This window comes from Aethalodelphis obliquidens, unplaced genomic scaffold (assembly GCF_003676395.1).
Source record: "Aethalodelphis obliquidens isolate GAN/ISIS:26980383/991018 unplaced genomic scaffold, ASM367639v1 scaffold50, whole genome shotgun sequence".
Lineage (NCBI taxonomy): Eukaryota > Metazoa > Chordata > Mammalia > Artiodactyla > Delphinidae > Aethalodelphis > Aethalodelphis obliquidens.
Genome location: NW_020837994.1, coordinates 3,433,158 through 3,448,487, shown reverse-complemented (window position 1 = coordinate 3,448,487; position 15,330 = coordinate 3,433,158). Strand labels below are relative to the sequence as shown.

Below are 15,330 nucleotides of genomic sequence, written 5' to 3'. Positions count from 1 at the left end.
TCCTCATCCTCACACAGAAACTTAAACAGCATCCCATGAATGTCTGGCTGATGGAAAAGGAGTTAAGAGAATAGTAATTCTGGATAGCCATTTTATTTAGATACAATGCTGGCAAGAGTGGCCCAATTAAAAACTGTGAAGCCCCTTGACATTCCAGGCTTTAATACTATAATATTCTGACATGTTTCAAAACTGAATTAGAGTATCAAACTTAATAAATGGTCTCATGCCAAATAATAAACACGTGTTATGGTTCAAGCAAGGCTTTTCTTTGATCCCAGACACTCCACTCCTTTTGTTTCCATCTCCTTTGTGCTCAACCTTCTTGGCTTTCTCTTTACCTTTCAACCACATTCCTTCTGGCCTAAGCTGCTGTTTTGAGTGGGGGAGGGAAGGGAGAGGAGAAAGGGAATGCAGTCAGTTCAGATGCATTCCTCCTTGGCTCAAGTTACTTTTTTCAGGCTCAGAGTTTGAAGCCCTCCTATAGATAATCTTTAGAACTAGGTTCTGTTACTACTTTTGAGGGAAAGAGGGCAGAGGAGACGGACAGAATGAGGGATCTATGTCTTCCTCACCATTCCCCACTCATTGACCCTTGGGCTCAACAAGTAAATACGACGTCTGGTCGAACTAAAACCACAATATAAAATATTAAAACAGGAGTATAGAAAGACCTAAGTAGCTTAAAATTATACACTGAAGTAAACGGTTTTCAAAAAATTAAATTTATGTGTTAAAGAAATCAGAAAGGAGAGAAAAAAAGAGGAAACAGGTAGATAGAAGCCAACTCTCAATTATCCATGCTAACAGAGAGAGGAGGGAAAGGGAGAGGTCAAACAGATCAAAGAAACTAACATATTACCCAAAAATACTTTGGCAAATACTTGTAAGTTCTTCCATCAAACCTCTCCCAGGACAACTAACAAGTAGTAAAATGAGTAATTAAAATTTTCACCTCCTCTCCCTTCCCACCCTCTGACTAGAGGTACTTTCAAGCAGCAAAATAGCTAAAGGGTGGGCAGTATTAGGAAGGAAGGGGAGGAGGGGAAGAGAAGTAAAAGCAAGGGGCACAGTTAATTCATAAATGGAATATGTGCCCCTGAATAATTGAGAGCTTCAATTTTGAAATAAATACAAGAAAAAGCCTGAAATAATAATAACCTATTTGCATACCTGTAACTTGGTCTTTCACCCAAATATAAGGATAAATTCATTCTTTAAAGGGGAAAAAAGGAAAAGGAGACTAAATAAGTGTTATCTTTAAGTATGAAACTGATGCATCAACTTACAACTAACTGCCCCACAATACTGTTCCAATGCTTTTAAGGTACTAATTTTGTCTCTAAGTGCCTCTGAACGCAAACTATTATCTACTTCTTTATTACCTAGCACATAAGTTTCCTATTACAAGTTCTCAAATTAGAATCTAGGCTCAGTTACTATTTTTAGAGTATCCCAATTTAAAAGTTTAGAGCATTTAAAGAAGGAACACAATATGTGAATGTTTTAGCCATGTTGGCCTAACAAGTAAATACTTAAGGATGCTAGAGGAAAATTTTCAAATTTCTACAGTGCATACATACCAACCACTGAAAAATCTCCAAATTCAAACAGCTTAACTTTCAAACTACACAGTTAAAAAGGTAGCACCCCATTTTATCAGTCAAGTAAAATCAGTAACATTAAAGCACCACATGAAGCTAATGGATCTTCAGGGTCAATACGATACTGCCAATTGGGTTAAAAGCATTATTTATTACATTATGGAAATGTACTGAATTTTTTCCTTTAGTTTTATTTCACATTAAAACATAAAAATAAAAAACAGATGAATATTCTATAACATACCTTATTTTATAAAATGTTCCTACCATCTTGCATTAACATTTAAAGGATAATTTCTGTTCTTTTCTGTTTTTCAGGAGGCACTGTCTCCATACATACTGTTAATGCTCAGTCTGTGTCTTCCACCACCCTCCACCCCATCTATCAAATAGTTATAATGATCTGAAAACAGTTTGATAAGAATCCTTTACAATTTTATTTTTTTGGCTTTTCCAAGTAAATTAAGGTATACTGTAGTCATATTTCTTAAAAGCAGAACATATATTTTACAATCTTTTTGCTGAATCTCAAAATACATGAAATATTAGTCAGTTAAAAAATTTATAATGCCTATTTATAAAGCAATATACATATCAAATACTATTACAAAGTAACTCTAAGGGGCTGTCAAATTTGGGGAGCACACTACTTTCTTCTTGAACTTTGCTTCGAGTAAAGGAATCATCTGCTAAACTGTGGAGGCCTTTAGTTATACAGAGATTACACTGCAACAGGATTTGACCTGAGTACTTAAAGCTTGCCTAACCAAATGCAAAAACATAACCAATTGAATAAATAGTTAACACAGCTATGGTCAGGATCCCTGAGTACAGAGATATTACTATCAAGATAAAAGACTCAGGAATCTGCTACACAATAGGAAGACTTTCAAAACTACGGTATACTACGTCATGAAAAATCAGGGGTGGTATGACTAATGGCTTACTTATGTGCAATTGTTGTTAACCGTTCATCGTTTACTGCTCTCCGAACTTCAGCACGGTGGCGCTCTGTTGAGATGCTATGAAAAAAAATAGCCATTATAGAACTCTGCCAAGCAGGCAGCTCTTTTCTATACTTTTATTAATGTTTAAGTCAACATTTTGCTTGTGGGGGGGGCAAAATTGATTTGTAAAAAGATATAGATAGGGGCCTAATATATATCTTCAAATGCTTTAATTAAAGTCATAGAAAAGGATTCAGAATGATTCTGTGTAATTGCAGAGAGAATTAGTTACAAATTAGAAATCACAGGAAGACAAATTCAGCTTGATATCAAGTCATTACATCCAAAACTCAGAAATATCAGACCATGTTCGAGATTAGCAGAGGTTCCTGTTATCTAAATGTAAAAAGCCACTGAATGACCCCTAACATGGTTACTGAGAAGAGGATTTTGGCACTTGGAAGAAAGTCTTCTAAAGTCCTTTCTAAAGCTTAAGAGTCTATAATTTTATGTTTAGTGAATATAATAAAGAAATGAAAGTGGCAAGATAATGTTTCCTGTAGATATATGCTATGAAACTTGACACTAGGATATTACTCCTTTATTACTCAACACTTGAGCTGTGTGTATTCTACATTGTATCATGTTACCACTATAGTAAAAATGTACTTATGTTGATCCTGATTAAATACATGTAAAGTTAAATCTAAACAACTGAAAAAAGGCTATACCCATTCCATTCATAAATACTCAATAAAATGAATAGCACCCTTAAAAGTGTAATCTTTATTGCTAAGTTAAATCTATATCACGGACTAAAATATTTAAGGGGCTGGAAAGCAGAAATTTACGAGGCAATGTAAACAACAAACAAAAAATATAAATTGTTAAGTATGGAGGCAATAAGACTGATGATTTGGCTTAATAACATCCCTATTTTAATGTTAATTAAATGCAGGAAAAAAATCTCTTCCCTATTTTCACTTAAAAAAAGAATAGGACAAAATGGTCTTAAATGTAGAAAGGAAACTTCAGTTAAAACAGAACTGAATTTACTGATGTAAGATGTTAAGAATGGATCAAGGCAAAGTATCAAAGAATCCCTTTCACCAGAATTTTTTTAATGAATTTTTTTAACTCTAGTGGGAAGCTGAAGGGATAAACTATCCCTAAGGCTATGACTATTAATCACCACCCATTTCTATAAATTAAGACAACAACTTCCTAGTGTCTCCTTCTACCCCCTAACAAATGCCACTGGGCCACTCTAGATCTTCCTATCCAGTCGCTGCCAGCTCTTCTTTCCTTCACCCAGGTCAAAAATACCTCCCTTTTCCAAGCGGCCCAAACCTAAGATAACCTGCCTTAAACCTTTTCTGATTAGATTACATAATAAATGGTAAATTACAAAATTTTCTGTAACAAAGCACACAACTGGGATGGGATCTCTAAACACCAACAACTTGACACCTCTGTCTTCACCTTAAGAGTGAAAAGTATTGAAACACCTCAAAATGAAATTTCTAGACTCATCTCTCACAAACTTTTATGATAATTTACCTAAGAACTTTTGAGAGTTCTCCAAGAAGATCTTTCTTTTCCTTGGTGAGATCTCCCTGTGCCCGAAGTGCACTGATAACTCCAGCATATGCCTCCAATTCTAGAAGAAGAAAATTATTTTATCAAGATAGGCCATCAATATTTAAGTACTATGGCTACATAGAGTGAAACTTCAGGGCAGGAAACCTAAAAACCAATACGCAAATATTTCATTAATGTCCTCTCAAAAATTTTATCTAAAACCATAGGTTAAAATGTGGCTTTTATAATCTTATTTTCTTTTTTACTGCCTCACAGAAGTCATGTATATAAAAAGTTTAGGTAGAAAAATCTAATGGTAAATATTTCGTCTTATGCATCATCCTGAAGAACATTCAACTCAGATGCTACCAACACCTGGGAACAGGTTCCAAATGATATAATAAGGCTGATGAGAGAAGTTTTTAGCATTATTGATAGGTACCTTTACTGGCCAAACTTTGAAATAATTCCTTAGGCTTGTCTAAGAATTTGACCTATATTCTATCTGTGAATAGTGTGCAAGTGAAAAACTACTGGATCAAGAGTCAAATGACCAGATTCTGGCTCCAGCACTGACACTAGTTGTGTGACTTTGGACAAGTCCTTTCTCACCTCTGATCCTCAGTTTCTTTATCTAGAAGACACTTTGAAGGTAACTTCCATTTCTATGATCCTCTGCATCTATAAAAACCACCAGCAAAATGACTAAGGCAGATTAGCACACATGAATTGCTCTTACAGCAATCAGGACATAATACACTGAACCCTAATGCCAGACAGTTTCATTTCACTAACTTTCCACAGCAACAACTGTTATTTAATGAAACTGTCAGTCCCTAGTAGTGGTTAAAATATAAAACCAAAAAGCCCTCAATGGCTCCCAATGAACCATGCCTGCCTCTCAGTGTACTTCCTCGTGTACCACCTTCCAATAGTCCCTCCCACACTGACTCTGGGCTTGGCATGTGACTTGATTTGGCCAATGGAACATCAGCATACATGAGGCAAATAGCAACCTTGGACACAGGACCTTGCTCTCTTGTAAGCTTGAGATCACCAAGCTATGAAGAAGCCCAGGATGAAAGGTCACATGGAGAGAGAGGCCCAGCCACCTCAGCTGAGCCCAATTAACCAGCTAAGCTACCAGCTGAATAGAGCCACATGAGAGAGCTCAGGCAAGACAAGTAACCCATAGAATCATGAGAAATAATAAAATAGTTGTTTCAAACCATTAACACTATGAGACAAGTATACCTGAGCAAAACAAAATGATGGGAAATAAGTGTCCAGACTACAGTTAACTTCTTACTCAATTCAAGTTGCTACCGTATTTGCCAACGCCTTACATACAACAGATACTGAATATTAGCCAAATAATTAAGGCATGCATACCTGCATCCAAGGTACTACACCAACAATAAAACAGCAGCCTCATTCAGTTCATATTATTCACAGTTCTATCAAAAGAAAAGACTTTATATAGAAGAGTGAGCTTAAATAGAAATGTCTGGTCCAACTGAATTATCCCATGTGTAAACATCCTGCATGTTCAATCTAGGCTGGATATTACGTAGATGTTTCATGTGGTCTCTCTGGAAGGCCAAACTCTGCTTCTCTGGAGTAGTGAAGGAAATACTTTGTTCCAGGAAACACATATTTCAGCTTTTATTAGGACCTAAAGTAGAGTTCAGAAAGACACTGGGGATAACTAAGAAACCACTATATCTAAATGTTTATGCCCCATTTATGGAATATTTTATTCAACAAATCAGTATTGAGTCCTATTATATATACCAGATAGTATGCTAAATCCTGCCCTTAAGAAGTTAACTCTAGAATAAAGCTACAGTGAAACAAGTCATCAGACAATTCTAATACAGTGGTAAAGGCACAGAAGAAAAACACATCATCTAGTCTGGAAGCATAAGCTTTAATCAGAAAGAGAACTGTGCTCTAGGCAGGCAGTGGGGGAAATGCAAATGTGCAAAAGGAACAGAGAGAGTAAAAGAGCATATAATGTTTCACAGAGACATTAAACTTCCAGTAATAGTGACTATTTTGAGAGTTTTACACTAGGGAAAGTAAAAATATGTCCATACTTGGTTAGTTGCTAATTCAAACCAAACTACTAATTGAACACTACTACTACGAGGTACCATGGAGAATCTTTATATGAACAAAACAAAGTCCTTATCCTCAAGGTGATTAAAATCCAACAAGGATAAAAATGGAAAAACTGTTTGGGGCCAGACTAAGAAAAGCCACCATTTCCAGTCTAAAAAGTTTTTGATAGAACTCAGTGATTGATTAAATGTGGAAGGAATGGCAGAAGGAAAAGAATCAGGTTTTTCAGTTTCCAAGATATTTAGTAGAATGGCAATACCATAAAAAGAAATGGACAGGTCAGAGAGAGGAAGTGGTTTGAGGAAAATCTTCACTTTTGGCCTGTGGAATTTATGATGATCAAAATTTCACTATTTCACAATATTTCAAAAAAAGTGAAATTAACTAAAGAAAGACAAAGATTCTTGACATCTCAAGTCTCATTCCAAGTCCAACTAAAAAGTCATGCACAAAAGAGGTGGCAACCTCACACAAAACTGTAACTCAGAACACAGTTCTCATAGCTACACAATCCAATGCATACCTCCTCCCTTCATTCAATGAGAAACTCACTCATTGTAAAGAACTTTTACTAGCTTCCCAACCTCATTCACATTTGTGGATTTCATTTGATGAGAATCCTAAGATTCTGACAAATATCAAACTCAGTTGAATTTCTGGTATTATTTTTGGTACCATTCTATTACAGTGTTAACTCTAATGACGCATAAGTATAACAAAATAACACACGAAAAAACACAGAAAACAAAAGATTTGCCAAACTATTTTTATAAAGCCCTCAACCCGTTCCATTTAAAAAAACCAGCCATTCAATTATACTACAGTTCATAAAGCCTCATGTAAGAGTTACAGTTCAGGAGTGGTCATAAAAAAATATGGCAGGGGAGAGGCAGGATAGAAGGAAGGAAGCATTTATCTATCACTGGTATGTTCAGTGTATCATAAAGAAATTCTCTATCCCAATTTCTCTACACTTAAGTAAAATGTAATGTTTAGCATCTGATGTTAAAATAATTTATAACATTTTTAAAAAGAATTGTTTTAAAATGAATTCTTTTTTTTTTTTTTTGCGGTACGCGGGCCTCTCACCGTTGTGGCCTCTCCCGTTGCGGAGCACAGGCTCCGGACGCACAGGCTCAGCGGCCATGGCTCACGGGCCCAGCCGCTCCACGGCATGTGGGATCTTCCCGGACCGGGGCACGAACCCATGTCCCCTGCATCGGCAGGAGGACTCTCAACCACTGCACCGCCAGGGAAGCCCCTTAAAGCTAATTCTTAAAATATTTTAAGCTAATTTTTAAATGCAGTACCTTCTCTAAACTTCGGACCTAGAGCTAGTGTTTGAAAGCTATTCAAAGGTTTCACTGTTATGATAATGAGCCAACGGGTGGGGAGGAAGTCTTTCCGCAAATCACTCTCAAGGCTCACCTCCCAAAAGATGATGATGTTACCCTCTAGGAAGGCTGTTTTCTTTTGTATAGAAGCAGCTCTTCAGCAATATTACCCACACAACTCTGACTAAAATTAAGGATAAATTTAGACTTAAAGGTTACAATTTTTATATTCAAACATAATCTCTTGATTCAAGGTCCCAAAAGCCCAGAAACTCTAATGCAGTCAACTTCAGTTGTGATCTGCAATTATTTCAGCTATGAAATAAATAAAAATCCAACTTTATGACCGGTAGCTAGCAAGTTAGAGCAATTGCATATAAGTGTGTAGAAAATCACCCTCGAATTACTAAAAGTTTGGATATAAGGTTAAAAAAAAAAAAGAATAATTGACCCCCAAAAAAAACAACCCACCCCAAAACAAAACAAAAAACCTCTCTAGAGGTGCCAAAATACAATGCTAAGAAGTAGTTTAAAATATAGAAATCCTCATAGTGGCCTAAGGGGAAATAAAAGGGCAAAGGTTATTAGCAGGCAGGGCCATATTTGCTATGATTCAGATTTATGCATAGGAATTCCCAACAAAGATTTCCTTTGAAGAAAAGATTCACCTGCAAATAAATAAATGTCTGAAAGCAACTGCTTTAAAACGCTATATACTCATGTGTCAGGCACTGTGATAGGCCCTTTTTATATACACTTAATCCACTTAAACTTATGAGGCAGATATTATTGTCCTTCATTTACAAAAGTGTCAATAAATTTAGGGAGATTAAACAACTTGTCCTTGGATCATGTCGGTCATTAGTAACAGGACCAAGACCCCAGGTCTATCTGAATTCAAGGTCCACACTTTCCCTTTCAAAGTCAGAGATATCTAAATAATTCCTATCCACTGCCAAAACATCTAATATTCTTTTTCAAATTACTTTTTCATTTACTGAGTCCCTACTATGTGCTGGCCTGAGACTACAGTGGTAAATAAGACAAAAAGGTTCCTTCTTGGACCTTACAGTCTAAGGCTGCATTTCTCAACCAAGGATACTCATGTAAACCACAGAATAAAGAAAATGATTTGAATAACTCTTTTCTTCTCAATTTTCCCAAGGATAATACATACCATTCTAGATGCATGAAAAAAGTTAGTTCATTACATACAATGGATAACTTAGTATTAGGGCTTAATTCTCTCCCTAAATGCTAGTTGAGAAAGGCTGCTCTAAAGGAAAAGAAGCACTAAATAATTCATTACAGGCGTAAATGGTGTTTTATTACTGAAAGTAAAATATAATTTGTTAAAGTCAGCATAGCTTACATTAACTTAGAATTCAGAAACAGTATGTAATTCACACATACATTCATGAAGGTTAAAAGTATGTTAACATGAGACTGGAATCCTATTCCCTGGGTTGAAATTCTGACCCCATGACTTACTATCAGCATTACTTCGGGTTCTAAGCTTCAGGTCTGTCATCTGTAAAACGGGGACAAAAGAAGAAACATACCTATCTTTTTGGTTTGAATGAGGATTAAATGAGGTGCTGAATGTAAAGGACTCAGAATAGCCCAGTAGCCCTGAAGAACTTTTAGCTGCTATTATTATTAATATGATTCATGCATCTACTGTGTACAAAGCACTATACAAAGCAGTAGAGAAGTAACAGAGTAAGACAAGAACTATACCTCTAAAGAATTTCTAACCATCATGAAATATGATATCCATGCAAACAGCCATGACCCAAACAGAAAGGGAAAAGGATCACAGGGAGGCATGAAACATCAAAAATGAAAATCATACCCAATTTTCGAAGAATCCTTTTGCATTCATCCCTGCTGAGATCCAAAAGCGTTGGCCACACAACAGGCATTGCTGCTTCTTTTTGGTAGCCCCAAAGAGCTTGTCTTCCCTACCAAAACAAAAACCAAAAACTCAAATTACAAAAGTACATTCAAAAGCCCACTCACGTGGAGATCCACACGCTAAGAAGCAAAACCAGTAAGAATATCTCACAATCCTATTTCACCTCCATGCTTTCCAACTTCTGACAAATGAAGAATTTAACCATATGCGAGCTTACTATTCCAGCCTATCATAGTGGAAAGAGCATAGGCGTTGGACACATATAGGTTCTAATTCAATCTTTCAACTTACTGGCTGTGTGATCCTGGGTAGATTGGCCTATCTGAACATAAACTTTACACATCTGTGAAACAGAGATTTTATGAATCAGTTTGTTATGAGGATTAAATAACAGTGTATGTGAAGTTCTTATCCTAGTGGCTGACACATTATTTCATAAATAGATGCCACTACCTGTGTAACCTTGGGCAAGTCACTTGACTTCTGCCGGCTTTCTCATTATGAGCTACATGAAATAAAATACGTAAAGTTCCTAGGACGTTAAGTGGGTTAATGGAACTTAATATAGTACTTTCTCCTCGAGTCTTAACAATGAAACATGAATTTACACCCAGCAGTCCTCAAAAAAACATTTACCAAAAGTTTAGATGTCAGGAACTTGGTACTGGGAATTCCCTGGTCTAGAGAAAAAGACAACAGCTCTGGGCCCTTGCACTATACCTGCTTAGCACACAGCAGATCCGCTGTAAATATCTGTTAAATAAACAGATGAATGACTGAGAAGAGCAAGTAATATGGATGAATGAATGAATGAGCGAGTGAACGTATGAATAAGCGAGCTCAGTGTCTCGTCTAGGAGTCAGGCATCGACCCGTAATAACTGCTATCTCCCGTTCCAAGAGCTGGGACTGCTAACTCCAACTCCACGCCTGAAGTTGAGCCCCCTCCCCCTACTTCCCATAGTCCTCTCATCTAAGAACCAACCCAGAGCAAGGAGAACTGGAGTGCGCGCCCCAGCCGGCAGAATGACATAAAGAAAAGGGGTGGGGAGGAAGAAGGGGCAGAGCCAAAGGAATCCGCTCCCTCCACAAGCCAGTCCCCGCCTCCCGACAGGATCTTGGAGGCGGCCGGCGGCAGCCGGAATCAAGCACCACGTCACAGCATCCCGACGCGTCCCCGCCGGCGGACCCCATTGCGGGGCCGCATCGCACTGGAAACCTGGGCAGAGGTTGCCGGAGCCCGCTCCGAGAACCGGAATCCTGTCTAATCCTTCCCCCACTCAAGTGTCAAGGAGGCAAGCCCGCCCCGCCCCCTCCCCAAACACGCACTCTCTCGCAGCACCACAACAAGAGCAGCCCGCCCACCCTCCTCACCGGTGCCGCTCAGCGCTCACCCCAATGTCAAGCTCACGACCGAAGCCCTCTCAGGACCAGTAGCCGGAGTCAGGGGCTCCGGCAGGCATCAGCGCTTCTCTCCCTCCTCAGCGGAGAGGACAACGGAGAGAAAGAGTAGACGCTCGGACAGCCAGGCAGACGACCGAGACTCACTGGGAGGCCCCCAGAGCTGGACCCCAGCAATCTCAGTACCAGGCCTGCCAGAGTCCCCCTCAGCCCACCTCGGGAGCCCCACGATCCCGTTAGGAGACAACGGAGGATGGGGTTGGGCGCCCCAAGCCGGGCTCCGAATGCTTGGCCCGGCGCTCTTCCAGACTGGCTATCCTGCCAGTTCTTCCCAGCACCCTGTCTAAGAATCACCCACCTGCCCGGCCTTTCTGGGCTCATCTAAAAGGCTCCTCCGCCAAGACTAGGGGACACCAGGAATTGGGTTTGTTTGCTGTGCCTCAGAAGGGGCAAGATGGCGACAGGTATCAAGGCGCAGGCGCAGCCGCGCGCTGCCAGTCGGGAGGTGTAGTTCGCCTTTCCCGCCTTTCGGAGAACGGACACCAGAAGGCCTCCATTCTTCTGTCCCTCTTTTCCTGCACGTTTTGAAAGGAAAGGAGAGACATCGCGAGGGGTGCTGGGAGTTGTGGTCCGAACCCAAACTCCCTCCTCTTTCGCTCTTGGTGTGCACGCGCAAGGAAGGCTGGGATTGTAGTTTCCTTGGCTTGCCCTCCACACCTTCCTCTCCGGCTTCGCGCGCCTCGCCTCTGCCTGCAGCCTCCCAGCCAATGGGCTGCGCTCTCCGCTACGTGCGGCGTCACACGTAGTGATCAAGATGGCGTTGGTAGCTGGAGCTGAAGGTTCCCCGCGACCTTTATTCTGGGGGCCGGGGGCGGGGGTGAGGAACGGTGGGAAAGCACGTTAGTCCCTGAAGCGCCATTGAGGATTAGGATCGGATTCCTCAAGAGTCTTGGGAGCAATTATCAGCGGCCTCCAGCCCCGTCAGACGCAGCTCGAGGAGAGAGAATACACGCTACGACACCTGACACAGTGGACGTCGCAGTTGCGCGTACCCGATCTGGGGGTTGCGGAGTTGCAAGTAGAGAAGAGGAACCCGAGCGTTCTCGACTTTGGGTTTCTCCGCGTGTGAAGTAGGAATGATAGTGCTATATCTGTCAAAGGCAAGAAGGAGAAGGGGTGTGTTTGAGGCCCTGCGACGTGGTAGGTTCATCCTTCAGCCTTTGTTCGTGTTTAATCACAAAACAGTTGTGTGAAGAGGGTATTGTTGCCCCTGTTTTACGGATGAGAAAAGGGGCCCAATATACAAATAATCGCGGCCATAAGATCGAAGCCAGTAACTGCTACTGTTGAAGATCCAATCAAGTTTTGTGATTGCTCTCCCTTTTAAATTTTGTACTTTGGGAGACATCGGATATGGTAAAAATACTCAAATGGAAAGGAGTTTTTAATGTGCTTTATGATATTAACAAAGTTTTCTTATAAAATGTTAGGTTAATATTACCCTATAGGGATGTTGTGATACACAAAGTAGAGAAAAGTTATTTGTAAATTTTGGACCACTATACAAACGTGTGAGATTGTTCATGTTCTTGAATCTCCATTGTAGGTTAGGTTAGGAAGAAAAAATAAATAACGGCATTTGTGTACTATTTGCCCATTAGCTAAAAATCCTCTCTGAGGCCCAGGAAAATTATTGTTGAAACCCAAGTCTGCCCCTTCAGAAAGTCAGGAAGTGGGACAAATAGTCTCCCGGCTTTCCCACCACTCCCTCCCTGATCTTCCAATGCATTCTTTTCCATCTATTTTCTACTGAATTGAGGTACCACCGCTTTCTGGCCAGATACTTAACTCTTGGAAAGATGATAAATGAAACTTTAATAGAAGATTTTGTAGTTGAACATATATTTTTTGATTTGAGTATCTTAGTGAGGCAGGTATAATTAAGATTACCCCCTACTAGGAGTGAGAAAAACAGATATTCAAGAACTCACCCAATTGAAGGGAGTTGGGCTTTATAACTCCAGATCTTCGACTGGAATTCACCCAAGTCCTATAGGTTTGGCTGAATTCTCTTCTTGTAGTCCCCCGAATATCTTATAGTCCTTCCGCTTATGCTTGGCCTTGGTAGGTGCCAAGTACTGTTCTAAGCATTTAAAATATTTATTCCATCCTTAAAACAACTTTATGAGGTAGAAACTATTATCTAATTACAAATGAGGAAACTGAGGCATAGGAAGGAGGTGAAATAGCTTGCCTAAAGTTACACATTATAAGTAAATGGTGGTTATACTCCAATAAAGATGTTTAAATAAGTAAATAAGTAAGTGGTGGGACTTCCCTGGTGATCCAGTGGTTAAGACTCCTTGCTTCCGCTGCAGGGGGCATGGGTTCCATCCCTGGTCGAGAAACTAAGATCCCCCATGCTGTAGTGACACGACCAAATAATGATAATAAGTAAATGGTAAAGCCAGGATTGAAACCTAAGCAGCTTGGCTCCAGTGTGTGCTCTGGACTAGTGGTTCTTAAATTTCAGTGTTCAAAGAATCACCTGAGTATCTTGTTAAAATACAAATTTTAATTGAGTAGGTCTGGGTAGCGCCTAAGAGCCTGTATTTCTATCAAGCTCTCAACTGCTGATGCTCTGGCATCAACTACTACCTCTGATCTACCACACATCCTCCCTTTCCTTGGAACCATATTTGTCTTTTGCAGCAAGAAACTGCCTTCCCCATGCTGTCGGTTACTGCTCCATATTCCCAAATGTTCCCAACATTGAATTCTCTTCTTTAAGAATCAGACTCAAACTTTACCCTCAAGAATATTGTCCTGCCCCTGCCTTTCTCTCTGGGATGAGACAGGCATTCTTGCCTCTGCTCCTACACCACTTATTATACATCTTGTTACAGAACTCAGAACACTGAGTTATGGTCATTTGCTTGAAAATATTTCTGACCAGGCAGTGAGCTCTTTAAGGAGGGACAAGAGCCTGTACACTCTTGTGCCTAGCACATAAGAATAATAGCTAATACTTATCGACGGCTTTCTCTGTTCCAGATGCTTTTACACACCTAATAAACTTGTTTAATCTCCACAATAGCCTTATGAGATATATTATGACCCCTATTTTATGGATGAAGAAACTAAGGCACAGAGATTTCAAGTAGTTTGCCCAGTGTAACAAGCTAGTAAGTAGCAGAGCCATGAATTCAAGTGAAGGCACTTTGACTCCAGGAAATGTATGGTAAATAAAGTAAGAACCACTCTCCTCTACCTCTGGTCTGAGAAAATGCATTGGAATATAGTACCTATCTAAAACTTTATTCCTCTATTCACAAAGCAGATTAAGCAGGTTTCTTGGAACAAACTTCAAGATGCCTACCATCCACCATTCTAATTTTGTAGTACTCTGTTGGAGAAGGTGGATTTCACCATTATCATGAAAATATCTGAAAATAGCTCCTATGGTATTGTACAGGTAGGCAAATTGAAATGGATAAGACCTTAGAGATTCATTTTCTAAATTAAAAAAAGTGAGGTCCAAAGAAGAAATGAGTTAACCAAAGTCATACAAGAATTTCATGGCAGGATTGGGACTGGGAAGCAGCCCTTTTGACTTATAGGCTGCTGCTCTTTCCACTGTATCACACTGCCGTTAGATTCTTACCATCAGAAAGTTTTATTACCACACTGGTATAGCCAGAAGGTGTACTAAAAGGGAATAGCAAGACCAAAATTTTTTAAAAATATACAAGTAGAATATCAAATAGTAGATCAAAATAAGTGGATTTGGGGGACAGAAAAGAAAGAAGGAAAGTAAACTGGAGATAACTGACAATTACATATCCAGGCTCAATAGAGGATTAGAAGTGCTTGGAACAATCTAGAACAGGTTCAGAAAGGTAAAAGATCTGGCCACTGCCTTGTCCACTGTCCCTTACTCTCCCCCACTGTCCATTCAGTTCTCTAGTCTCTACTTCCTAGATAGCTGACCCCATTGTTTTAGTAGGCTGATGATGAGGCCTCATCACCTGTGTGAGATGGACCTTTATACCAACAGTTTTTCTCCAAAGGAACCTCTCTATACTCCTTGCCAGTACATCTACCATACTGCCACTACTGTCAGGGTGAGTTTTCTGAACTTCAAAGCACTTGTCAGTCCCCTGCATAAAACTTGGGAGGCTCCCAGATGCTAACAGAATAAAGTTTTAGCTTTTTTATAAGCAAACCCATGCTAATTCAAAGAAACATCCTTACACATCTAACCTTTTCCTAGAGCACTGCTGTCACCTTTTAATCTAGTCTAAAATCTAATATTTTCCTTAAGTTCACTGCTTCCCTTGAAGCCCTTTCAAATGGAGTTCTTCCTTCTCCCCCCATCTTCAATATCCTGAACCAGAAATAAAGGCTGGCATTCTCCTAACT

At 39.7% G+C, this 15,330-nt stretch overlaps 1 protein-coding gene across 13 annotated transcripts in view; it reads right to left on the bottom strand.

Moving 5' to 3' along the window:
- The window catches only part of EMSY (EMSY transcriptional repressor, BRCA2 interacting), an 81,281-nt gene extending 69,889 nt beyond the window's left edge, over nt 1-11,392 (bottom strand). For 5 of the 13 annotated variants that reach the window (XR_003428071.1, XM_027083451.1, XM_027083444.1 and 2 more), the window contains exons 1-5: nt 11,267-11,392; nt 9,446-9,554; nt 4,112-4,211; nt 2,552-2,626; nt 1,174-1,215 (exon numbers count right to left, since the gene is read on the bottom strand). Coding sequence is in view for 12 of the 13 variants with exons in the window: in XM_027083451.1 (XP_026939252.1) it covers nt 1,174-1,215; nt 2,552-2,626; nt 4,112-4,211; nt 9,446-9,515 (287 nt within the window). In the remaining variant the exon portion in view is untranslated. The other 8 variants (XM_027083442.1, XM_027083446.1, XM_027083449.1 and 5 more) reach the window with 4 other exon arrangements.
- Nucleotides 11,393-15,330: the final 3,938 nt, after the last annotated feature.